The 26,003-nt window shown below is 39.2% G+C and overlaps 1 protein-coding gene across 2 annotated transcripts in view; it reads left to right on the top strand.

Moving 5' to 3' along the window:
• Nucleotides 1–10,227: 10,227 nt before the first annotated feature.
• Nucleotides 10,228–26,003, top strand: part of SUCLG2 (succinate-CoA ligase GDP-forming subunit beta) — a 105,178-nt gene continuing 89,402 nt past the window's right edge. For both annotated transcript variants that reach the window (XR_009419231.1, XM_059480034.1), the window contains exon 1: nt 10,228–10,313. Coding sequence is in view for 1 of the 2 variants with exons in the window: in XM_059480034.1 (XP_059336017.1) it covers nt 10,230–10,313 (84 nt within the window). In the remaining variant the exon portion in view is untranslated. The remainder of the gene's footprint in view (nt 10,314–26,003) is intronic.

The raw sequence follows: 26,003 nt of genomic DNA on the forward strand, positions 1-26,003 counted from the left end.
AAATACACTTACATCCTAAACATAGAAATAAAAATGTTCTAATGAAAGTTAAGTTGCACTCTTACCTACAGCATTCCCTACTGTGAAGGTTACTGTTTAAAAAGCCTGATTATAATGAACCATCTGCTTGGCTTCTTTACACTCACTTTATTCTTTATTGTGTGCTGTAATTAATGAGGCTTTCTGTATTATTACCATAATAGCCCATGTTTTTCTTTATAAATGAGAAGCAAAAGCTCCCTGATGAAAATTTCAGCTTACTTCAACAATTGAGAGGAACTGCCCTAAGACTGGATGGTTGTTTGGGGGTCATTGCAGTAGCAGAAGTCTCAGCAGCACTGCAGCCACAGTGCTTTGAAACAGAGTGGCCATGAAATGATGGATGAGCTGGGTGAAGTCAGGATGGCAGCCCTGTCTGTAAAGGACAGTTGTCATATGTGACTGCTGTACACTTTGGCAGATAAGGAAAGAAACAAGACAAAATAATTGAATACCAAATCTCTCTGTGAGTTTTTGCTTCATCTTTGTTCCATGGCTATGGAATATATCATGAAGATAAGAGCATGCTGCTGATGCCTTTTGACTAGGAGGACAATTTCTGTGCTCTCCTGCTGCCTCCTTTGTGTATTTTTTTTTCTAAGTTGCAGACAATCTTATTTTCATGGAGAATGATGGAGTTTTTTAGACATACAAACCCAGCATTCTTTACAAAACAGGGAGAAATTGCCTGACAAACAGGACCTCTGGTTTGGTTCTACATAGCAAAGGGAGCAAAATGTCACACAACATAAACAATCCCTGGCTTTCAGTTCCCAGATAAGCACAATGTCTTTAAAAGTCCTTTTTGTGTGTTTTTGACTTTGTCACTTTTCTTCAGCTTTTTATAAACACCTCTCACTCTGTAGCCCACAGCTGTACATATAAACCTTGTGACCTTGCTATTTAGTATTAGCTAAAGCCTGAGAGACACTCAGCTGAGGCTGAAATGACCTCTGATAGTTACCTTTCAAACACTTAACAGCCTACCTTCAAAAACACATTTCTCCATCTGCTCATCAAGAAAAATGATTTCTGATGGTCTGTACTCACCGTTCATTCAGGACTGATTTTCTCATTTGGGTGGAATTTTATGGAGCTGATTTTCACTCTCTCAACCTCTCTCAGGTTATTAAGACAGACCTGTTCAGTCTGACAGCACAGATGCAACAGGGCATGACTGGGCTACATTAACAATTCTATGCAATTTGATCTCTGCTATATGCAATTAATCTATTCATGCTGGTTAGAAATCCCTGGAATACTGGGTATACTGAAACTTCCTCACTATTTTGAATAAACTGGTGGAAGCCTGAGGAATTAGGAAGGAAATTATTGCAAAATTCCTAATGTCACAGAAACCAGTGAAAAAGGATCTTAAATATTATTTAGCATATATTTTAATACAAATATTCTATCAGTAAAGGTCTCCACTAAATAAATATATATTTATTACACATATATATACACATGTATGTGCGTATATATATGTGTGTGTGCATATAAATATAAATATAAATATATATATGCACACACACATATATACACACACACATGTACTGACACTCATATATGTACATGTATCTTCTGTGCTTGAAATGGTGCAAGAAATATTGGACTTATCACTTCTGCTTGACTTATCACTTCCACTGGCCTCAAAAGAATGAGACACTTCTGCAGGATATAGTGGTGACAAGTTTGCATCAGGCACAGTGCCACTGCTGAATCCTGTGCTTCTGATGTAAGACAGCATGAACTGCACTGCTCCTTCCAATGAGAGGTTAAAATAAAAAGTCATTGCTATTCTCCAGGAGCTCTGGACAAGAGATGAATCCCTTTCCCCGTCCTATTCATTGTTTGCTTATTGACTGGCACTCATATTTTTATTCTGTATCACAAGATCATACTTAGCATTAAAGCTAAGTGATTAATTCATAACAATTACTGCCTAATAAAGTCTTCTCTTCTTCCCAGAAGACTGATGTATTTTGCAAATTCCTCAGTTATTTGTTGTTCTGAAGTAATGAATTAATTGCAATAATTTTCTGTTTTATAGGGTGGCAACAGTTGTGCTCTCATTTGAAACATGGCATGTGTCATACCAGGCATACATTACTGTTTTTCTTCCCTTGCTGGCAATATTAGATGCAATTATTGAATGAAACATGCACAAACTCTCACATAGATATAAATTTCATTGGAATTTGGGGGAGTATTCATTGGCAATATTAAAACTCTTTTAAATTCTTTCATTTATAAATAAGACTTGAGCATTCTTACATTGTGCACTCACATTAATGTCTGCAGGATGATTAGTAGAGAAGTTCTCTCCTTTGCAGAGAGCTGAACCATGGGCCATAGGCACTGTAATAACTGTGCTCCCAGAAACCAGCAGAGATAAGGAGGGTTACTCTCAGCATTTATCCCTTCAAACTCTGTTATTTGTTATGAATCCTACTCTGAATTCCATCAAGTAAGCCACATGTAGCCTTCAGTAACAAAAGGATTCATTCCAGTATATAGCTCAACACTCATTACATACATTAAAATCTAAGGAAGCCAAATCCAAAGTGAATAAATAGTGATTTGCTCAGGATACTACACAAAGATGCATGTTGCCTCAAACATAAAATGATCACAGCCATTAAATGAGCTGTACATGATATTTTCTGTAGTTTCCCTGAATTTCTATCACAGCACACAGGATTTTGATCCTAAATGACTCTCCAAACAAATCACATACCTCCTATGGCACTTGTTGTTAATGAAGTGGTCTTCACTCGTTCTCTAAAGAAAAAATTCAACATTTTCTGAAGCAGAGATTGGTAGCTTAAAAATGCTTCTTGGGGTAGAATTTTGATTGCAAATTTGCTTGTATGCACTAAAACATTCTCAGTGTTCCTAGAGAAACAAAATCATCAAAACACATTTATTAAGGACAAACAATATACAAAGCAGAAGCTGTACCTGACAGTGCTATATTTAACAGCTAAGCTTGCAAATGCCACTTTACTAAATCAGATGGATACTAGAACTTGTTGCTTAGAGAAATCTTATTCCAATTTCTTTGTGAGGCAGAATGCAAAAGAATTTTTTTTTAGGCTCTGCTACAGCCAAGCTGATGGCTAAAGTACTCCCATTTTGATCTTTATAACAAATGCATATTAATTAAAAATATGGTAATTTCTATGTACTTCTGTAGAGGCTATTAAAGGAATAGGCCATGGGGAAGTTATTTTTGATTCCTCCTAGCTCTACTAATAGAAGAAAGCTTTATATTATGATTTTCCAAACCATGAAAAAAATGTAGTTTATATGTGTACATATAAGTAAAATGTAGTTTATATGTGTACACACACATAAGACTTGAAGGTGAGATAATAGATAATCTATGCCCATTTCCAAGAGTTTATGAAGAAAGCTGTATCTTCATAAGCGAAACAATATGGAGTTACTCTGCTTACAGGGTAAAGAAAGCTTTACAGAAATGAAGTAAAAAAATGATATGGGCTTCTTTTACTGGATAAAATGCATTTATATAGAAGGCAAGCATGAGGCTTTACCCTCCCTACTCATCTGTTCATATAGATACTGTCCCCTGAGGATGCAGACTTTGCTCTTTGCCCATTTTCTCTTTGAATTTCCATAAAATTTGCAAACACCATTCAAAAGAAAATACTAATGCAGCTGATTTACAAACCTCTGTGTAGGGGAGGTGATGCTTACAAATGTAGTTGGAATTCTGTTAAAGTATTTAGGCTATAGGGTTGGGAAACTACAGTTCACCATGGGTATGATCAGTTAGTCAATTATATTTAATGTTTTCATCAGGTTCCTAAAGGCTCCTTGCATGTAATTTGAACGGATCTCAGAAAGTCACTGGTTTTTTTCTTCTTCACAAACTTACATTTTGACTATATTTTTGAAGAATTGATACATTAGCTGGTAATTGACACAATAACTAGCAAAAGAGAGCCTGGAAGCACCTCTTGCCAGTCCCTTGTGCAGGAAGATTGCTATCTGCTGGTAGTTTTATTCTAAAGGGTAGATTTATTCTATACAATATTTGTTAGATTTTGTAACCTAACAGATTACAAAACAAATCAGCACAGTCTCATCTGTGTGATTGCATTTCTAGCTATTCTCCTTCTTCTCATAGCTGGTTTGAGAGATGGCACCATTCAACATAGGAAAACCAGAAAAAATTTACAAACTTTGGCACTTTTATATAGAAGCACTGAGATCTTTTCAAAGCCGTGGAGATGAAGTCTGCCGGCAGTTTTGACTGGGGACAGCCTGGCTCCATCAGCTGTAACTGCTCTTGCCACCAGGTAAGGTAAAAAAAATTCTCCTTTATTTTACACACTTGTAAATGTCCAAATATGCTGTCTAGACAACAAAGCAGTGAGCATATGCACCAAATGCCATAGTAACTGTTGTCACCCTGCTTTATGTTTAGGCAGTTCAGTTTCCTCTGGTGCATTCGGGTTTTGTTACAAGCTTTTTCACACAGTGCTGCAGTTCTTTGTTAGGCTCCTCAGAAAGGTTATGGTTTTTATAAACTTCCATGATCACTGAACCACTTGCAGGTGTCCAACCAATTGTAATGAAAGTGAAACCTGCCTCCACAACAAAAGGTTTTATTGAAATAGGAAAACACAGCAAGCAATCTACAAAATCCACAGAAATAGTACCCTATGACCCCAAACTAGGTAGCATAGTAAGCTTCTTTTAGATCAATACTTCATTTGGCAGAAAAATCAATTTCCCTGCCTCTGCAATCCATAAAATTCATCAGGAAAAAATTACCCCTCACATATTAGCAGCCCTTTCACCTTACTGGTTTGGAAATTAATTACAATAGACAATTTCAAACCCTGTAACAGGTTGGTGCAACAAGGTATTTTGCAACCTGTGAATTAAAACATGGATTAGCTGTGATGGGAACACCTATGGCTTTCCTGATTTGCCCAGCCTCCCTGTGGTAGGGGCAAACAATGCTTGTTCAGCTACAGCCTTCAACAGTCTCAAGCTGTAACCAGGTTTCATTCCTGGAGAATTCTCACCTGTTTGCAGATAACTGTGCAGGACACACAGAACACCATAAAGCAAAGCTTTTTCTATCAGCATCCAAGTAATTTCTCTTATGGCAGTGCCATCTTGCCTTTATTCTTCCATATGGGCATTGCAGCCCGGCTGGGAAAGAGTGAAAGAGCTTTACTGCATGGCTCATGTGGAATTCACAGATTCCTGCCAGCCACCATGGTGGATGTGGAGGTTCCACATTTGATTGCCTCAGCGAACTCTTCATCTGGGAACTTTCCTGTGCACTCCAGAGAGCTTGCTGGTAGGAATGTTTCTAAATAGAATGCCTTGCTACTAAATATGTTTTTAAATATAATGTACAGAAGATTATTGATCTAGTCAAGATCTTGTTTCATATTTAATAAATCTAATTCTTTTTTGGAATGTTTTTCTACATAATAAACTGAGTTGCTCAGCAGATACAACAGAGGCTGTCTTCTCATTGCATCACTGTTTCGCTGCTACTCTAACCTCTATTCCTTCCCCCAAGAAAATTTAGCTTTCTTTTTTTTAAGACTGTTGGACATTTCTTTCCTGAATTTAGATTCATGGTATTTTTTAGAAAATTCAATGTTTTTGTAAGGATACAGTGACATCTTATCAAGGAAGTCCAGACTCTGAGAGGTTGTTTTCACTGTATCCCACAGCTCAGATCTTTACAATTATTGTATTCACAGTCCTGCATGGTCTCTGACAGAAGTTCAATAAAATTGTCTTTCTACCCTCAATATCAGGGTCCTCAGCATTGTTGGAACTGAGTGTTATAGAGCTACAGTCTGTCTCTGGTGAGAAACCTGAACTCCCCTGTCTGCCTCATTATACAGCAGGCCACTGGCAAGAGGTAGCAGTAGCTCTCCTGTAAACTGATGCATCACTTCTATTGTTTTCAGCCTATTATTTATGTCATAAATCCTGAAATTTCTGTTTTTACATAGCCAGGTAGTTAGACATCAAAAAAGGTGGAGCATAATTGTTACTATTGCTATGCCTGGTGTTGCCTCTCCTGCTATAAATCTTTTTAAAGTTGGTTATTCCACTACTTTTTCTCTTAATTCCATGTCATTTAAAGTTTTCCCTGTTTTAGACACTTACTTTCACTTTTCAAGTCACAGTTATCACACAGTATTAAAATGCAGCACCCTGGCTTCCCACAGCATTGAGCAGAAGATGCTGTTCCAAGGTTTCACTTGGTTCCTTCATTCTGAGCCACACACAGGTTCCACTGGCTACAGCAGAGGTGCAATCTGAAAATGAAAAGGGCAGGCTGATATTTACTAACACAGCCTGGGGATGCAGCAGCACACAGAGCTCCCATGTCACTACAGAAAGAGAAACCAGGATGTTTGATCCTACCAAGCCAAAACCACCTCATCCTGCTTCCTTCCAGGATACCTTCCAGTACATTTCAATAATGTTCTAATGAATGGGGAATTTGGGGCTGTGTGCAATCACTGAACTCAGTGACCTAGGAGGTAATTTACAACTCTAATACACTATTTTTCATTCCTTCTTTTCAGACCCAAACATCGTTATTTTAATATTTTGTTACCTTCCTCCACCCATTGGTATATTTACCACTTACCACATATTTTTTCTTGTTGGTTTAATAGTTGAACAGAGAAAGGGAATGAGAAATAATGAATGATTGGGAGAGCATCATAATCTGAGAGGTGCTTGAGCATCAGGACACATGCTCTGCAGTGGCACTGTCATACTCACCCTATGATCTTGTTTCCTGTTCCTCAGCCACCTACAGTGGGATTTAGTGAGTTTGCTGCAGCTTTATTACCCTCACTTGTTATTCTTGAGGATGCTGTGTGTGGGGTATCTGGCAAATAAACTTATTTATTGTAAACTTATTCCCTATGAAATCCATGTGAATGTGAAGCTCAAATTCTGTAGTTAACATAAAGACAATTGCAAGGCAATGTGCAGCTGAGGAAATGTCTTTCAGCCCACTGGTTCCAGTACCCTGAAATGAAACTACAACCCACCAAAACCCAGCTAGAGCAACACATTATAAAATAAAAAACCCCAGTGGTTTGGGAGGTAATCTGCATAGATAAGAAAATGAATATACAATGTCATTGCAAAAACACTTAGAATTGTGCTTTACCTGTGATAAGGTGATTTCTTTTGTCTTTAAATGTTTTCACTTGAACACTACCAACCATTTAGCCTTAAGGATAACTTCTAAAGACGTATAAACCTTACACAATGTTCTTTTTTAAACTTAATTGCAAAACCATTACTGGTTGTTTTGCATTAAATAGACCACTGCTAAAAACTTAGCTACAATCCAGCCTTTTGTGTATTGTGGGGAAGACAGAGCAGCACACTCAAATGCTGCACATCCAGGAGAGATACAGGGAGGAATGTCTGCAAGTCTAGAAGGAATCACCTTTGAAACCAGCCTCTCCCTCTATCCCTTTTTATTTTGCACTTCCCTCCTCTCCTTATTTGTGAGGATGATGTGTTGAGACTACTCCTCAGCTGCTCCCAAATTCCTGCATTTGAAGTGTTTTCCCCAACAACAATTCATAGTTTGTCCCTCCTCTCACACACCAACACATCTTGTACTCCATGATCCAAAAATTCCAGCTCTTACTTGCTCTAGTTGCTTCAGAGACCTGTTTAATCTAAATTTGCTTTGGCTCAAACACACATAGAAGGAAACTGGATGTGAAGACAATGAATCTATCTTTTCTCCTCATGCTTTAAAGGTCAGGTATGTTCTGCAGCAGAGATACAAAAAGAAATATGTCTTGGTGACTACTCCACACTGTGCAGTGGTTTTCCACTAAATCTAAACAATAAAAAAATAGTAAAGCAGGTTCTGCATTATTTATATTAAGCAGTCAAAATGCTCCTCACAGCATTAAATGATAGCCTTGCATGCAATTCACAGACATTATCTGAAAGCTTATATACCTGCTATATATATATAAACCTAATGCAGACAGCCATAATAGACTGTATGAATAGGGAACTCTGTGCTTACTGAACCACAGCCATGAAACTAAAAATGAAATTATAGTTCCTCCATCATCATACCTAAGCCAGTACATAATATTATGAAAGAACAAGCACACAGTAATACCTGGGTTAATACTGGTACCATACATTATTGCTCAATGCTATCAAAAATAGCATCTCCAGATTCTTTATTGAAACATATTACATTACTTAAATTGTCATGACAAAGACAAAAGTGTTCAATTTCAGACTTTTCTAACACCTCAGTTTTTATGAAATTGCAGATTTTTTCTCTATTAGACATATAATTTATTTGCTGATTAAATTCCAATAAAGGACTTGTTCAGTCCTGATTTTTTAAAAAACATGTTTGGGAGTGTAAGTTTTAAGCCCTGACAGGAGCATTTTCTTTGTTCCCACTCACATCCTGGACTGGAAGATGAGGATTTAAGTGTTTATCCAACTATTTCATCATAAACCACTGAATAAATAATGCTTAGCATAAATAATGCCTCCATATAATGCTAACTCTGCATGCTTCAATATAGGTGAATTTAAAATGAACTGTTGTAAAATTGCAAGGGTATCTCAGCCACTGCTCAATTTTAGCATTTTTTCTTCAGACCATGATTGTAAATGGACAATTTGTGTGAGCTATTTGGTTAACTCTCTATTACTCATAGGTGGATTATCTCAAATGTGCACTAAACAGAAACAGACAAGGAAAATGCTCAAGTGAGTCACATAGCAACTGTATCTGCAAATCCTAGGCCATCTGACTGTTGAGTTTGCTTCAGACTGTAGACATGGTACACCTCTGTCTACACCAGCCCCCAAGTCATTCCTGATGGATGGAACAATCTTCAAAATGTGGCTGCTGGGACTCACTTTCATGAAACCTCTGCTCAGACTGTGAACTCATGTCCGATTTTAAGTCCATGTGATGGACATAAAGCTTTATGGGCTTTGCTCTTCTGCTCCATCCCCCAAGAGGACCTGAGTTTGGTGTCTCAGGTTTGGCATTAACTCACAGGTTTCACAGAATTGTTTAGGTTGGAATAAACCACTCTAGATATTCAGGTCTAACCTGTGACCAATCATCACCTTGACAAATAGAGCACAGCACCATGTGCCAAATCAGTCCTTTGTTAAAAACCTCCATGGATGGCGACTCCACCACTACCCTGGGCAGCTGATTGTAACACCAAACAACTCTTTCTGTGAAAAAATTCCTCCTAATGTTTAGCCTGACACTGACATATTTTACCTGTAGATTAAGAAGAGAGTTTTATGGAGTTCAGATTAAAGTTCCTATGATGAGTCAGCTGGATCCTATGAAGCCTTATTAGGGTTTATTAGATTGGGTTAATTTGATATTTCCTAACAAAGACCAAAAGACCTTTTAGTCATGAAAAAAGAAGTCGGAACAGCCTCCAGCAGTGCAAGGCCGGCACCTCACACTCCTCAGGCGCTCCCCTCATGGCTGCCTGCCCGTTCCCAGGCACTGCCTTCCCCACAGGGCCCTTCCTGCTCTGGTCACCGCACTGGGCCCCAGTCCCAAACCGGGCCGTGCTGGGCACACGCATCTCAAACACAATTTCATGGGCAGGGCTGGAAGGAACCGCAGCGGCTCCTCTGGTCCAGCCTCCCTGCTCATCCCAGAGCACAGGGCACAGCATCGTGTCCAGGCAGCGCTGGAGCATCCCCAGCGAGGCAGGCTCCACACCCTCTCTAAGCAATCTGTTCCAGTGCACAGCGAGGAATTTCTTCATGTTCAGGCAGAACCTCCTCGGCATCAGTCCTGTCCACCGCCTGTTTGTTCTATCGCTGCGCACCACCGAGCAGAGCGGTGTCCATCTTCCAGAAACCTTTAGATAGTTACACACATTATCGCAGTCCCCTCTCGGTGGCCTCTTCTCGAAGCTAAACAGCCACAACTCCCTCGGTGTTTCTTAGTCAGAGAGATAACGCACCCTCCCTCACAGGGGCCCATACCCTTCCACAAGGTGCCGACCCCACCGTGCCGGCCTCCCGCAGCCCCTCATGGCTCTGCCGGGGCCCCGCCCGGCCCCTCTCCGCCTCCGCCGGGGCTTCCGCCCGGGGCGCGGGGCAGGGCGGGGACAGCGGCGAAGATGGCGGCGCCCTTGGCCGGGCAGGCGGGGGCCGTGCTGCGGGACCTGGTGCTGCGATCCGGCCGCCTGCGGGCCCGATTCCCGGTGAGTGAGCGAGCCCGGCCCCGCGCCCCGCCATCCCCCCTCGCCGTGCCCGCCTGAGCCCCGCGGCCGGCGCGGCTCCGCTCGCGGCCGTGTCTGGCAGGGAGGGACCTTGGTGCTCCCGCTGGCTGCGATGCTCGGGCCGGAGGATGCGCCCGACCCGGCGCCTGCGGGGTCGGAGCGAGGCTGTGGCGTCGGCGCTGGCTCAGGGTTGGGCAGACCAAAACCGGCCGGGAGCGCCTCGCTGCCCCCACACCTGCCCGAACCCTGAATTGTTTCAATAGCAGAGCTGGGTGACGCTGTGCACGGAGCGATAGCGTCTGTCTGAGCGCGTTTCGGTGGCGGCATCGCGTTGGGTTGGCTCAGTGCGGCTGGCTGAGGTCACGCCGGGGTGAACATGCCTGGCTGTGCTCTCCTGGGAAATCCATCCTAGCTCAGGCTCCCCGGTGGTCCTGAGCCTCAGCAGAGCGGTGGGAAAGAGTAGATGAGCGTTCTGGAAGGGCTCAGGGGCTCTCTGAGGTGTGGCAGGAGTTCATTATTCACCTTGACAGCAGCCTTGCCGAGGTAAAACGAGATACGCACATTCTGGACAGCCCTCGTGCCTTTGGCGACCAACTCTGTTATTTTACTTTTTCATCATGAGCAGCTGCATGGGAATCTTACTTTGGTCCACACTTCTGAGCATAAATGTTTTCCACGAAGCAAAATCCCCTGGAGCAAACAAAACGTGTTTGTGTCCAGTTCTGTCCGCAGGTGCTGCTGCTGGGAACGCTCCTGGCTGCTGGTGCAGGGCTCGGGGGTAAAGGGTGCTGTGGTGCTTAACTTGTGTTGCACAACTGCGGCTGTGTGGTTTATCTTTTAACCTGAAGGAGGTTGTAAATCTGAGATCTTTTATGCCCGACTTTCCTATTTGAAAGCTGGGTACAGAATTAAGTGCAATTGATTTGTTGATTTAGCATTTGTCCGTTTCACGTCAATTTTTCGTCAATTTCTCGTCCTTTCTTTCAGGAAGACTGTTTAACACACACACACAATGTTATCTATAAACATACATTTATCTGTATATATACAGATTTTGTGGATGGGCAATGCTGTCAGTCACAACAATGTTTGAGGAATACGTACTGTATGGTTGAAAATGTGTTCCTCCCATCAAGGCTTTGGTGAGTCTGATGCTGCAATAAGGAATTTGGAGGTAACATCCCTGTTCTTGTAGGGTTTGGAAAGGCTGGAGTATGGAGCATTGTCTGAAAAGAGTCATTTGGTGTGAACTTAGGAGGTGTTTTGGTTGAGGTGCTTTGGTTGGTTTCAAGCCCTGTCTCTGTCTGGTGCTGCAGTGAGAAATAGGTGGAAATTAGGAGCTCATGGTCTATTTTGTCATCTCTCAAAGCATGAAGGCAATCTGTAAATTACCCCACCGAAATAACTGGGTATCAGCTCAGATACTCAAGAGTATTCTTAGGATATCAAGGTGGCCATCTTTAAAAACAAAAAAACACCTTTTTTTGTGCATTATTTTTGAACTAGAGCTGTTGAGCTTGTATTATTAATCACATTTTGATATTCTGTTTCTGCACTCTGCCAGATACTGAGAGCATCTCCCAAGATCTGTGTTTTCCAAGTAGGCTATTTTCAAGAACCACATCAGTACTGTATAATGACAAATCAAGTTCCTAACTTCAAAGCAAACAACTTTCCTTTATAAAGGTCTTCAATTTGGCAATGTTGCATAATAGAATTCCCATCTAAACAGTCCCCTAATCTTCCACTGTCTCAGACTTTAGGCTACAAATGAGTTGATCAGCCAGAGTATGGATTTCTGTGCTATAAAATAGGATAAAGGATTTGAGAGTAAGAGCCCGTCCATTGAAGGTGTTTCTCATTTCTATCATTCATTCTGTTGCTCAGATGAGAAGTTACACTCTTACTTTATTTAGCATGAACCTGTCCTCAAAGCCCATCACAGTGTTTCTTTCACAGATTAGGGTCTTCCATATGGTGTGAATGTGATCAAGAAATACCAGTCTCCAACTTTGTGGTTTTGGTAACCCTGTGTGAGATTTAGAATCTTTCCTCATAGCCCTTACTGTTGGAGTGATGTTTCTACACTTTGTTGCAAAATTTCTTATTATTTCAAAACTGTAGCTGTGAAATTTGGTTGTATGCTGTCATTGTAATCTGCACACATTTTCCTGTGTAGCTTCATTTTAGGGGTGGAGTAAATGGTAGTTGATTCTACAATATGAAATTATTTTATCATCCTTTTGCTTTTTTTATAACTGTTAAACATTCTTTTACTCCTTTTGCTGTTTATATTCTTGGTAGATTCGATTCTTTGTGCTGCTGGAGTTTTAAATCTGACCAAATATCTCGAGAAGATAAAAGATAGGGTTTGAGTTGTCTGCAGTGCACGTGGACAGGAGCATTCAGGGCTGCTCTTGCTGGAGCAGTGTTTGTGAAGAGCTGTGACAAACGCTCCAGGGACCACTCGGCAGCAGAATTCAATCTTGTTGGCTGGCAACAAATAGGCTCCATTGAAGGCTGTTTATTTGAATGGGAGTTGGATTGGGCCCTTTGGGAGAATGCTGTCTATTCAAAATAGCTTCAGATGCAGTGAAATTCAGCGATGAATATAAATGAGGGACAATTAAATCAGAATCATTAAAAAAAAAAAAAAAAAAGTGCTTAAGGTATCTCTCCAGTATTCTAATAGGGTGAGCAGGTTGGTTGGTGCATTATGAGCCCTAGCCCAGCCTTCAAAATGGGCCTCAGTCCTGCCAGAACGCATCCAGATTCCACAAGCATTGAAAATATTAAAAAAAAAAAAAAAAGCAAAGAGAGGAAGATGAAATTAAACAAGATTTCTGTTCTAAAATCTGCTGGAATCTATAGAAGTTACAAATAGGGAGCTGCAAGGTTGCTCACTGCAGATGCCTTCAGTTCCTACACTTGTATATCTGTAAAACCTCATTAATGTTGAGCAGAGAAAATTCTGCCTTTTCCAAGAAGCTATCAGCTGTGATAGCTGATCCTCCATGTGACACAAAACATTACCCAAAAAAACTTTTCAATTCATGGCTTTAGAAGCTACTTCAATGTTGAATTCTTCTTTTTCTTGAATTCTTCTTTGGTGTTCTTGAAAATTTCTTTGGACTGCTTCCCTATTTGGCTTTTCCTGGTTGGCAGTTTTGCTATATTTTCAAGGTTTTACATTTAGAGGCAGGAAATACATGAGCCTACAGACTTTCACAAACAGCTTTTCCTACAGGCACCTCATCCAAATGACAGGAAAGCCCTCTTCAAACTCTAGACAAAACTGAAATGCCAAAGTGGAGCAGATGTTTGGCCCACTCCTCCCCAGCAGTTCCATTAAACACATGGTTATTGAATCCTATTTTGAGATGAAAAAGGAAATGAAAACATAAATATAACCTCAGACTGTAATTTTTTTTTTATTTTTTTTTCTCCCCCAGTTAGTTTTCTGCTAGTGGAACTTCTACCCTGGGAGCAATCTGGCTCTGACACAGATATCACAGCTCTGTCTTAAAGCAGAAAAGCTGCACTTTGCTGCATTGATTTACCTTCTTTTTTTACTTCATGGAGGTATAATCAGGGGATGGGGCTAATTAGGTAAGAAGAGAGAGCCTTCATGAATATGACATTAGATGGAGAATTAGCCACACCTGTGGTCTTAAACATGGCTCTGAATAAATCCTTCCTGACCCTCCATCTGAACTCCCAAGCAGTTTACCCAGAGACTCCTTGCATTCCTTGGGTATGTTTAGGATTGGGTGAAGTTTTTTTTATATAAAAGCAAGTGGGTTTTTTTCATTGATCTGCCTCCTGAGGAACTAGATAAAGTGTCAATAGGCAAACTGTGTTTTCTTTACAGTTATCTGAGTGATTGTTTCCTCCTGTTTTTCTCTGGAAATTTCTATGTGGTAGTTTTCCTTTTTTTTTTTTTTTTTTTTTTTTTTTTTGTTTTTTGTTTTGTTTAATTTTTTAAAGTCACCTTTCATTTGGTCTATCTGGCTGATGAGTACCAGCAGGGATTTTATCTGAAATATGTGAAGCTGCTGAGGTTCTTTTGAGAATACATAGAAGTGAGATGAAGGTTTAGGCACAGTTGGGGTATAGTTGTTTCTTGGAAGTAGTTCATTTCTCTACTATTTTATCCTTTCTCTTGTTTGGAAGGTTCATTTTCACGAAAATGGGCAATGTCCTCATTTAATGTATAGAGATGAGGTCATCTCCCTCCCTGTTTTTGGGACTCACTTGTTCCAAAGTGATTTAACCTCAACTGATAATTTTTATTGTTGGCCACACCTGTAGTGAGTAGCTCAGCTCATTATTGCCTTGGCCAGTCCAATTTTTCTGTGCATATTTGTGACTGTGACTGTCATGTGTAGCTTTGAGCACATACTCTGAGGGTTTTCTCCTGAAAATTTCATCCTCTAATACTCTAAAAGCAGTTTCTAACCATCTGTGACTCAGCTTATTTCTTCCACAGCACTTTAATAAAACACAGGACAGAGGAGTCATATTACCTGTCCAAGTGCATATGACAATAGCTTTGGAACTGATTATTAAACACTGATCCATGATTAGTAGCTGGTGATTTTATTTTAACTAGATAACAGCAGGAATGGATATGAAACAAATAGGAGTTAAGATTGACTATTGTGAAAAATTCCTTAATAGTGGAGTTTTGCTGTGCTGCTGAATTCTTTGTTGTACTAGTGAGACTTAAAACAATTTGAACTGCAAGCTGAAGCCATCCTTTAATGTGGTAATGAAAATCAAACCCCTAGATTGGTGTTGTAGTTTGTTTGTGCTGTTATGCTGATGGTGATGTTTTTGTATAATTAGTGGCTAAATGTTAACTGTGAAGGAATTTAAAGACTTGCTGTTTTTCCACTTATTTGTTGGAACATCTTTTTTAATTCTTCAGTAAACAACTTATACTGATAGCACAAATATATTCAATAAATGCAAGTTTAGTTTTGCTTAAAAGGTGCTGCTTTGATTTACCCATGGGCTTTTTTCTTCCTGTCCTCTCTCTTCCATAATTGCTCATGGGTTTCCCTAAACTATAAGAGTCTGTATCCCAAAGTTGAATGAAATTTTGATTCTGTGATGATCTGCGTGTTTGGAAGCTTTGAGTCCAAAATCATAAAGCTTTAGGCACTCACAACCTTGAATGTGTATTAGGATGTTTAACTCAAAGACTGTTTCATTTAAGAAAAGACTTTTAAGCATGTTTTGTGATACATTATTATTCATTTGTGTTTACTTGCCTTGCACATGGGTAGTACTTGGAGACAGATCAATTTCTGTCTACCCTGTTTGTCTTTAATTTGTGTGTTGTAGAATCACAGTCTGGGTTGGGTTGGAGTCTGAGCAATGTAAACTGTGAGAATCAGCCTCAGTTTGTGTCAGGAGGATAGAAAATCACTTGTACTGTGGTGTACCTTTGATGTCTTAACTCTTGTCCACTTAAATTCTTCATGAGATGCAAAAGTTTTGTGAGAATTGTCAGGAGGAGTGAAAAATTAAACAAGAGTTTTGATCCTGTTTGCCTGCTTGTCTAAGACTTTTGACTGAAAAATATGAAACCGCAAATTAAAAACCAGCCACAGATTACTAATGGAACACTTCATTATCTTTTGATATCTTTCTCTGAAGGATCTGTGGACAAAAGGACAGTTTAATTTGACATCTGCTAATTTCATGTCAGCTAAGAAAGCAGTTACTGCCTTGTATAAAAAAAATAGTTGTTCATACAGAATATCGGTATGAAAATGTCAGGGAAATTCCAATTATTGGAGGAGTTCTATGTGCCAGTTGTACATAACACTGATGGGTATAGGTAAAATATAGAGCTATTCATGATAATTAAAGATGAAAGGCCTATTAAAAGAAACCATATCCTTTTTATTGTCAAGACAGTACTTGCTAAGGTTTGAAGATGGCATAAAAATGTGTTTTCCCTTAAATTTTCTACTGTCTTCAATTCTGTCACTCCAAACACATTGGAAACAGAGAATCTATTTAATTGAATTCTTTCATGCAGAGTTTCAGTCTAGATTTGTTTTTCAGTTAAATGGCTCAGATTAAAATAGTCTAAAGTAACACCATAAATTTTGGAAGTAGAGGAACAGCTATTTAGAGCTTGCTCTAACCATGATGTGACATGAGTGAACGTGAGTCCAGAGCAGCTGGAGTGCTGGAGCTCCATCTAGGGAGGGCTGGTGACCCAGCTGGAGCCCACAGGTCAGGATTTGGGGGCACACCAGCATCTCTGACAGGGCTGTTGTGCATTTCTGCTGCAGGCACCTGCATCAGCAAGGACCAGATGAAGCTGCAGAGCCTGAGGGAGCCTCAGCAGGCCCTGTCCTCTTGGAGGACTTCATTCCCCCCAGGTCCTCCTGGAGGGACAGCACAGCTGGGAACATATCAGGAGTTCCAGGAGGTTTCTGGAGACCCCTGATAACTTCCACATGCAGATGTGTGGGGAGCTGGCAACAGGAGACCCTGCTGAGCCTCACATGTGGGAACAGGAACTGGTCAGGGCCCTCAGCTCCCTCTGGGGAGAAGCTGAGGGAAGAGCAGTGGCTGTTGTTTATTCTAATGTTGTTTATTTCTGGATATAGCATGGGCTGCAATAAGACACAAGGCTGGGCACAACCCAATTTCCTTAACCATTGGAGTTGGCATCACCCATTGCCAACATCCAGTGCCATCATCCTTTGGGCTTGGAAGTGCAGTTTAATTGGATTAAAGTTTGCCTTTCTCTCCCTCCATACAGTCAGGGATGTAGAAATCTGCTTTAGGTGAAAGTCTTTGAGGATGATGAAGTGATGCTTCTTGTAGTGTCCTAAGCTTTCTTTGAGATTTGAGAATGGCAGCAGAGTGAATTTATATAATTAGGTATAAACAATGGAAAAATATTAATAAAGAAATTACCTGCAAAGGAAGGAAAAAATATTCTTAATGTTTGGCTTCATGTTAGTCTAAGTCAAATGGTCTAATTAAAACCAAGACTTAGTAACTATAAAGGGTGTCAATTCAGATGGAAGCAAAAAATGGGTACCAGTCTTTTCTTAGTGCTTCCAGGAAAGAAATTGGTATAGACCATTCTGGACTGGTTTAATAAACCAGATATGACTTAGGCATGCAGTGAAACTGCTTCTGTAGATACTTTTCTGTATTTCTTTATTTTACTACCATGGGCATTTGCATTTTTGTTGCTTTGAAGTGTTATGTTGCTTAGTGCTCAAAGTCCTATTCTGTGATGACATAGTCAGGTAGCGTGGAAATTATCATGATTTAGCTTCAATATTAAAGAACTGGAACAAAAAAGCTGTGATTGTGTTTCATATTTCCTTCTCTGTGATGAAAAATGGAGCTCAAACTGTATAAATTGGCATTTTATCAGTGTTTTTCTTAAAATATCAGTGACTTCTAACACTTGAAAAAGCATTCTTCCAGGGTATGGTAGGCGTGAAACACTTCTTTGATAGATATGATTGCTTGAGATATGAATGCAGAAATATTTCTTTTAATCTTATTGAATATGCTTTGGGTTTTGTAACAATTTTGAAAGCTGAATTTGCATGCAAGAAAGAAAATATTGGTAGTGGCTACTTAGTCTCATGTTTGGTCGTACAATAGTTTTAGCTTTTTTTCTGGTTATGTTTACTGTTTAGAGCATTTCTTCATAGCTGCATCAAAATATCATTTTAATCTTGTAAAAAATTAGGAAATTAAACATTTTTATGATCAGAACAAAAATATAAAATTTCCCCTCAAGATACTTAAAATATGTAGAGAAGATGACTTATTTCACTTTTTGAATGTGTTGTGCATATCACCAACAATCTTCTTTCATTTGCCAAGGCAAGGAATGTGTTACAGTATTTTCTGCAACTGATTATGCAGTTGTGTATGGTAGTGAGTTTATTTTCATCAGATACTTCAAAGCCTTACTTTTTAGGTCAGGAAAGTATGCTTCTCTTAAAGCTTTGAAGTACAAAATAAGCAAAATGAACATAATTTGACTAAAATTAATTACTAATGCAAAGCAGAACTTCTGATGGTGAGAACGTTGACAAAAGCAGAAATTGAATCTGGGAGTTCATATTTTTCCTTTGCCCAAGCAAAGGCTCTGCAAATCAGTTCCAGAGGTGTAAAGCTTCTGTAGACATGCTTGATCTTTGGGCACATGTAATTCTGTTTTATTAGGCTGAAATTTGGTTTAAAAATGCAAGGAAAAAATACTTTGCCAACAATTTCTGCAGGAAGGACAGAGGGTATTGTTTGGCTCTTGGGGTGGATTGGCAGCTTGGTGTTTGGGCTGGCAGCTTTGTTTTGTGACATCCTTTTTGTGATGTGATCTTCTGCATGTTGTTTGAACCAGACAGTTTTCGTGTAATCCCACAGAATGAGGAACCTGCCCTGGGTCAGGGTTTTTGGAAGGTGTGAATGGTTCAGTGTTCAGGTGAAGGTTCATGGCTTGGGGTGTGCTCAGCCCTGCTCAGGCAGCCTGTCCACACTAAGCAAAATGCATCCCAAAACTTCTCAGGATCACAAGGGTGCTGTCAATTAATTTGCAGAAATTTTATTTTGCTGATTGCATATAGATAGAGTCCTGAATAATCCCCTGGGTGGGCAGCAGGATGCAGTTGTCAGGGGTTTGATGATGTCCTGCTTTATTTGGAGGTCAGTCTGACTGAAACAACTGCTGAACAAAGTGTGGGAAATGGAGAAGAGAGATCAGGGTCTTGCTGTTCAAAAGAACACTCTTCCAACCCTCTCCTCTTTTAATTTTGAGGACCATGGTCCTTACAAACCCATTCATGCAGACACCCAGAAGGATCATCCAGGTGGTGGCTGCTAGGATCTGCCTTGTAGAGCACGAGGATGTGGGCTCAGATTCTGGTTTGGTGAGATAAGGAGACTAAGAATGACAGAAGGAGCTCAAGTGTGACCCCGTGCATGTTCCTGGTAGTTTACAATGGAGCTTAGTGGGTAGGAGAGTGTATTTACAGAATAGCTGTCAAAATCCCTGAGTGTAAGCAAGCTGTAAATAAGTCTATAAAGTGTAATCGTTACTGGAGACTTTAAATCTGCAATGAGTGAAGGACTTGCTTCAAGTTCATTCTTGTGTCTGCTTCCTTGCATGAGAAGTAAACAGAAGGATAAATCAGAAAGCTGAGTTTGTACATATAAAGGCCCACTGGAAGATTTAAAAGCACATTGGAAGAGGATTGTATAATTTCATTTGTGTTTTCTGGAGCTAATGACTGAACTCTGCAGTGGAAGAACATCACACCACACTCATCATGTCCAGGAGAGGGCAGAGGTAAAGCCTGGGATGATCACTTTGCAATCAGACTGATTCTGGAAGGACAAGGAGGGGCACAAGATCAAGTCAAAAGAGCATAGTAGGGCAGGCATTCAGAAACCCTTGAAGTAAAAAAGGGTTTCTTGTAGTAGACAGCAAGCAGGAACATTGAGGAGAACTGGTAAGGGAGTCATTACATTGTGTTAAGAATGCAGTCAGGATTTTCAGTCCCACTTCCACGCTGAGTACATTTACTGTCCTTACAATTTCATCTGCAATACTGTGAAACACACAAGACATAACTGAGATGTTTCTAAAACATGGTGACTTTCATGTACATATTGCTGTGGTTTTGTTTAAAGGGAAAGGTTCATGAATAGACACATCTAATTTCTTAATCCAGTCTATATGGTTTGGTAATCTAAATTTCAGAATTGTGAACGAGATGGGTGCTGTCCTCTGAAATCCTCTTCTGTTTCTGTGATATTTGGTAAAGCACAGCAAAATTGTGCTGTTTGCATTTACTGTGGAAAAATTTAGGTGTGCTTTAATGAAAGAGATAAAGAAAGCCTCCCCAGCATCCAGCCACTTCAGAACTGATGGAGACACTCCTGATGTTCCTCTTTCCCAGATGAGGGATTCTACCATTGGGAGAGGAAAGAAAGCACTGAGTCAAAAATAAAGAGGGGTGATGAGGTATCAATATATGTTTCCTAATAAATATTGATTAATATGTCATTGCAGTTTAATATATCTTTTAGTGGAAGGGAATATTGTTTTAAAGATGGAAGAGGTAAATCCTCATGAATATTTCATATATTTATTAATGAATTAATTTTGAGGCAGTAGGTAGTGAATGAAATGTATAAACCCCCCCAAGTAATGGTGGCATTTTAATTTTAATGTGAAAAACCTTTACTAGAGCCACATATTTTTAGATTCAATTACCTTAGAAAGTTGGCAGTTCACTAGTGAGCGAGGTTTGGGAAGGTTCTCCCACTTCAGTGAGCAAATCGGGGGAGAGTGAGGGAGTTTGATTCATGACTTGACTTTGGGGTCAAATCCAGTAGGCTTATTTCTTTAGTTAAATCATTCCTTTCCCAGGTTAATTTTAACATTCTGGGTAGGCTGTTCAGGTTGAGGCTGAAACTGTTCTTTTTATAATTGGTTTCTGCAGGATCTTGCTACTTTGAACTGTCTTGTATTACACAAAAATGTCAGACCTTCCTACTCTGCCTAAAAGTGTTCCCTGCTGCAGTCCCTTGTGTCTAACTTTATATTTTCTTTTTAAAAAGCAGAAATGTGGCTTATATGGCCATCTTATGTAGAGGATATTTTATAGGTGTTTATTTGATAGAAATTTCTATTCATTTCTCTGGTATTATTGAAATAAAACTCCTTTGGTAAAACTGAAATTTGAAGGAGAACTTAATATTGTTTCTCATTTAAATTGTGTATGAATAAATGATTACAAATTGACAGATGTGGCTTGTAGTGATTCCTTTCTTGAGTGAAAAACCAATTTCTATTTCCTTCTTAATTTAGGAACTTAAAATTATTAAGAGAGAAAAAGAGAAAATAGATGCAGCCGCAACACAAGCAAAATGAACTATGAATTGAAAATTTAATCACTGCTTTTGTTTCCAGGGCTGTGTAGCATTGCGCTAAATGCAGATGAACCAGCTTTTACTTAGGATTTATTGGTAACAGAGGTGCTGCAGGTGGGTTTGTGGAAATGCAAAGTTCTCCAGTGTCCCTGCTGAGGGACTTAAACACCTAATGCTACTGATGCCTTGTTGGTACTACCTAAAACCAGACAAAATTGAGAGAATAAAAAACTGCTGTATTTATTGAAGGGCCTTCAGGTACATTTCAGGCAGTTGAAGCCTCTCCATGGACCACACCAAACACAGATGATGAGTCATGGTTTTAACTTGGGCCTTTTTCAGAGGGCTCACCCAGAGGATTCACTTGCCATCAGGCTTTTATTATTCCATTAAACAGTGTACAATATTTTCTGCTTTAATTTGTTTTGAAATAATTCAGCCATACTTTATAATGCCTTATGGAACTCATCAATATTGCCTGTGTATCTGTCTAATGAGAGCTCAGTAAATTAGCATATTCATTAAACAAACAAATTATTGTTCTGTTAGTAATTGGTGACTGCCTGTTTTTCAACAGATGAGTGATGTCAACTGGCATCAATTGGTTTAGTGTGCTTTGTTACCTACAGGTAGGTAATCTGTGGTTGGTAATCCTTGCTTTATTAGGTTTTATTAAAATAATCAGTGCTGCTGGGTGATGGGAGAAAAGTGGTTTCTCTTAACTAAAAAGGATGAGATCCCTAAATATACCTTGTTTAGCTTTTCAGTTAAAATAGATTCCTTCCCTAAAATTGACATTTTATTAGTTTAACAAAGCTCTTCTCTTTCTTTCTTTCATGTTTGTCGCCATTTTTCTGCTATGATGCACTCTGATTCCTCTCTCTGGTTTGCAGCAGCTCCTCTTAAAAAGAATCTTGCAATGTGTGACAAGAGAAATTGGCTTGTCCTTGAACTGTGGGAAAGTATTGAGGGCAAGATTTAACTAAGCACTTGTTTTGATTGTGTTGTGTAGAACTAAATGGTGACACAAACACCTAATGCAGTAATAAAAACAATCCTGTGATTGTTTCAAACTAGATTTCTGAAATTCTTCTGGAGTGTTGCTGTTCTGGACAGTGAATTGCAGTGAATGTAATTGCTTTGGAAGGAGAAATGCTCTTGAGCAGGGAGTTTGGTACTGTCTTCCCCTTGGTTTGCACTGTGCAGTCTCATTTTCAGGAACGAGAGCTTCTGAGCAGAGGTGGTGGCTTGTTTCACTCCTCTGAAGTTGTTCAACTTGGAATTCTTAAAATTTATGCTTTCCAAGCTCTTGACCACCCTCTCAACTGTTTGAGTCCAATTTTTTAAACAATTTACCAATAGCAATCCTAATAATTACGGTAACTGTGAGCTCCTTTTATGAACAGCCCCCATTTCTTTTTTCTATATTTTGTCAGTATATGGAGAGAACCATTTAGTTATTTAACACATCTTGTTTCAAAGAGTCATAGATGTTAGGAATAGTAGCAATTATCCACTAGGCAATCCAGATTTACTAAACAAAATGTAGGGCCATACTTCGTGTGTGTTTTTTATTTTATTTGAAGTTAGGTTTCATAAACCTTTGTTGCATGGACAGATCTCACTTGTTCTGAAAAGTGAGTATATGGTTAAAACAGTAAATTACCCTGCAGTTTATTGATCAAAATGCCTTAGCCTTTAGAAAACTGGGAAATGTGATAGGTTCTTTTTTTTTTTTCTGTGTATTTTACTGCTCAGGGTATTTTGTGTGCTATATTTTCAGGAAAAAATATGGAACTCAAAGGCCTATAGCTGTTAACTAGAGTTTGTGTGTGGGTTTTAATCAGTTCAAATGAATTCCCATTTTTAGGAATAAGTAATGGAAAGTTAAAAGATCTTCAGCTGTACCTGTAGATTTAAACCCAAATGCTCTTGTTTAAGGCCTGGTCTGCTTATGGTGCTTTAATACAGACTAAAAAATAAGCAATTCCTGCCTGCTGTGAACAAAAGTATGGAAACTGTTTTTGTCAGAGAAATATCCAAGACTTCTTCCTAAACTAGCTCACAGAACCAATTTTATCCCTCATAAATATATCACAGAGGTCTGGAGTGAGGCTTTGGTTATAATCTCAGTGTTGGATGAGGCTGCTGGAGCTGCTGGCACCAAAGGGACCTCGCTGCCATGTGGCATCCCAGCCAAAGCAGGCAGTTTGGGATGGGCATGGAACACTCTTTCCTCTGTGGCTTTTAAACAGCGTGACCTGGATGCTAGCTCCTGCTTTGGAAGATGAAAATTGCTGGTTTGTGGCAGCCAGCAGGACATTAGTTGGGAAGGACATTTTCTGTCCTGCTGTCCCTAGAGTGCCCCCAGGTTTGCAGTGTTGGCCATCTCTGAAGGGAGTGTGTGCTGTGCCTCGTGGGACCCCTTAAAGCCCATCAGCCTTACCTCTTTCCAGCTTATATTCTTCAAAGCTTTCCCTACAGAGCATATTTTTGCATTCTATGACTATATTTGTCGTAAACTTCTGTTTAATGTGGTGCCATTTTGCTACATTTTTGTTTCTTCTTGGGTTAATTTACTCATTTTGTGGGCACTGCCAGCAAACTGAAATAAGTGCTTTAGTTTGTTTTCAGTGGCCTATGTGGTATATTTTAAATACATGACCTAATAAAATGTGTCTGTATCTGCAGTGGTTTATATGAGGGTATTCAGTTTAGTTTATTTCTGATGGTTTCTTTTTGAGAGAAACTTCTACATCTTTGTCAATTACAGAGACTGTATGTCAATAAATATAATAAAGGTTTATGCCTCACATTGATGAATGGTCTGCTCTTTCATTACTGTCATCTTTGTGTATCTGCTTTCCTTCATATGTGCTTGGAATTGCATTATAGGGCAGAGAGCACAAATTGAATAAACTGGAATGCTGTAGAATGTGTTGGCTAAGCAAATAGATTATTTTGGTGACAGACATTTATTTTTGATCACGTACACTAAATACATCTCCTTTTAATTTCAGATACAGAATACATCTCACCTCCTCAAAACTGCCACTATTTTTCTTCCCAATTGACTTATTTCCAATATAACCATTACAAAAAAGTCCAAGTTTACAAAACCTGATACTTTATATATTTGACATATAATTTGCATTCATGCAGAGCTAATTTGTGTTGCTAGAGCTGGCACAGGATCAATGAGCACAGTTACAGCTACTTGGCTTCTGTGGAGCAACAGAGGGAGAAGAAGTGGGCATTTATTTGCCCAACTTTCCTGCCAGGTGCTTTTAAAAGTCCATCTTTGCTTTGTGATGCTAATACTGGCTTCCATTAATACTGTAAATGAAAAAGGAATGTTGGATGTTAGAGTGTGTCTTCCTTTTAGCAGTGATGCAATAAAATGCATTAAGCTATGCTAATGAAAACAGTAGAGCTGCTCAAATTATATAGGTGTGTCAAGGGATGTTCAATTATCCTAGAAATTTGCTTAGTGGTGGTTTTGTTTTCTTTAATAGTGTTGATTAACACTGGATTCTCTTCCCCAAGCTAGAATCATTTGGCATTTTATAAAAGTAGAGTCTTACCAAGAGAAAATAAGTATTTATATTTAGGGCTCTTTCTAGGGAAATGATCTACACATGAACTCTGGACTTGATAAAGTGAAATATTTGGTTGTGGATGATTAGCCAAGGTAGTTTTTACATGGAATTAGGCATGAAAGGGCACTAAATTTCTTAAATTTTGATTTTTTAAAGACCAAGAGGCCTCAGTTGTAATACAGGGTATAATTTGAATCTTCAGTTGTTTGTCAGACTTGACCTTTCAGTTATTCCTTTTGACAGCTTCTTCTTGTTATTCTTGTTAAAGAACAGACTTAAGTGATTCTTTCAATTCTGTTTATTCCATTTTAAAAAGTCAGCCTTGGATATTTTACCAGGGAAGCCAAAGAATGAGAAAACCTTATCCTGAGCATAGAGGTTCAGGTAAGAAATAATCAGTGCCATAATCTGATGAAGTTTGGATTTACTGATGCTGCTTCTGTTTGGTGCTTACATGGAACATTTGTTAACATTTCTTTTCAAGCAGAGTTTTGCTGAAGTAGTTAACATGCAACTTGCAAACTTCTTGGTGAATGTGTTAAGACAGTTTCTTCTGGTTTTATGTGTGTGTGTTTTCTTTTTCCAAAAGCAAGCACTCGAAAGATACCTCCTGGGTCATCTGAAAGATGTTTTACATCACAGCAGTTAATGCTGCATATATAACCAAGATGTCTCTGTTGCAGTGTTTTCTAAATCTGTTTGGGGGTTTTTGAGGGGGAGTTTGGTGTTTTCTTTTTGGTTTTGTGTTTTGTTTCATTTGGGGTTTTTTTTGTTTTTTTTGCTTATATTGAAGCAAATTTCTGCTAGAAGATGTACTTTTAGTTCCACTTTGCTTTAACTAAGCTGCTAGTTTTTTAGCCCTTGTTATTTAAATAATGCAATTTTTTTCTTGTCATGTGACAGTTAAAGAATTGGCAAATGGAACAGTGGAAAAATAATGCAAATCAAATACATTTTTTGTGCAGATCCTGTAGCATTTTATAAACCCCCCCCACCAAACAAAAAGGTGGTAAATAAGAGGTTATGCAGGTTATGTGAAGAATCAAATTTTTTTCTACCAGTAGTCAATAAACCACAGATACAATTCTGCAACACCTGACCTTGTTAAGATGATCAAAAAAGAAATATTTGATTTTTTGAT

This window comes from Ammospiza nelsoni, chromosome 11 (genome assembly GCF_027579445.1).
Source record: "Ammospiza nelsoni isolate bAmmNel1 chromosome 11, bAmmNel1.pri, whole genome shotgun sequence".
In the NCBI taxonomy this organism is placed as follows: domain Eukaryota; kingdom Metazoa; phylum Chordata; class Aves; order Passeriformes; family Passerellidae; genus Ammospiza; species Ammospiza nelsoni.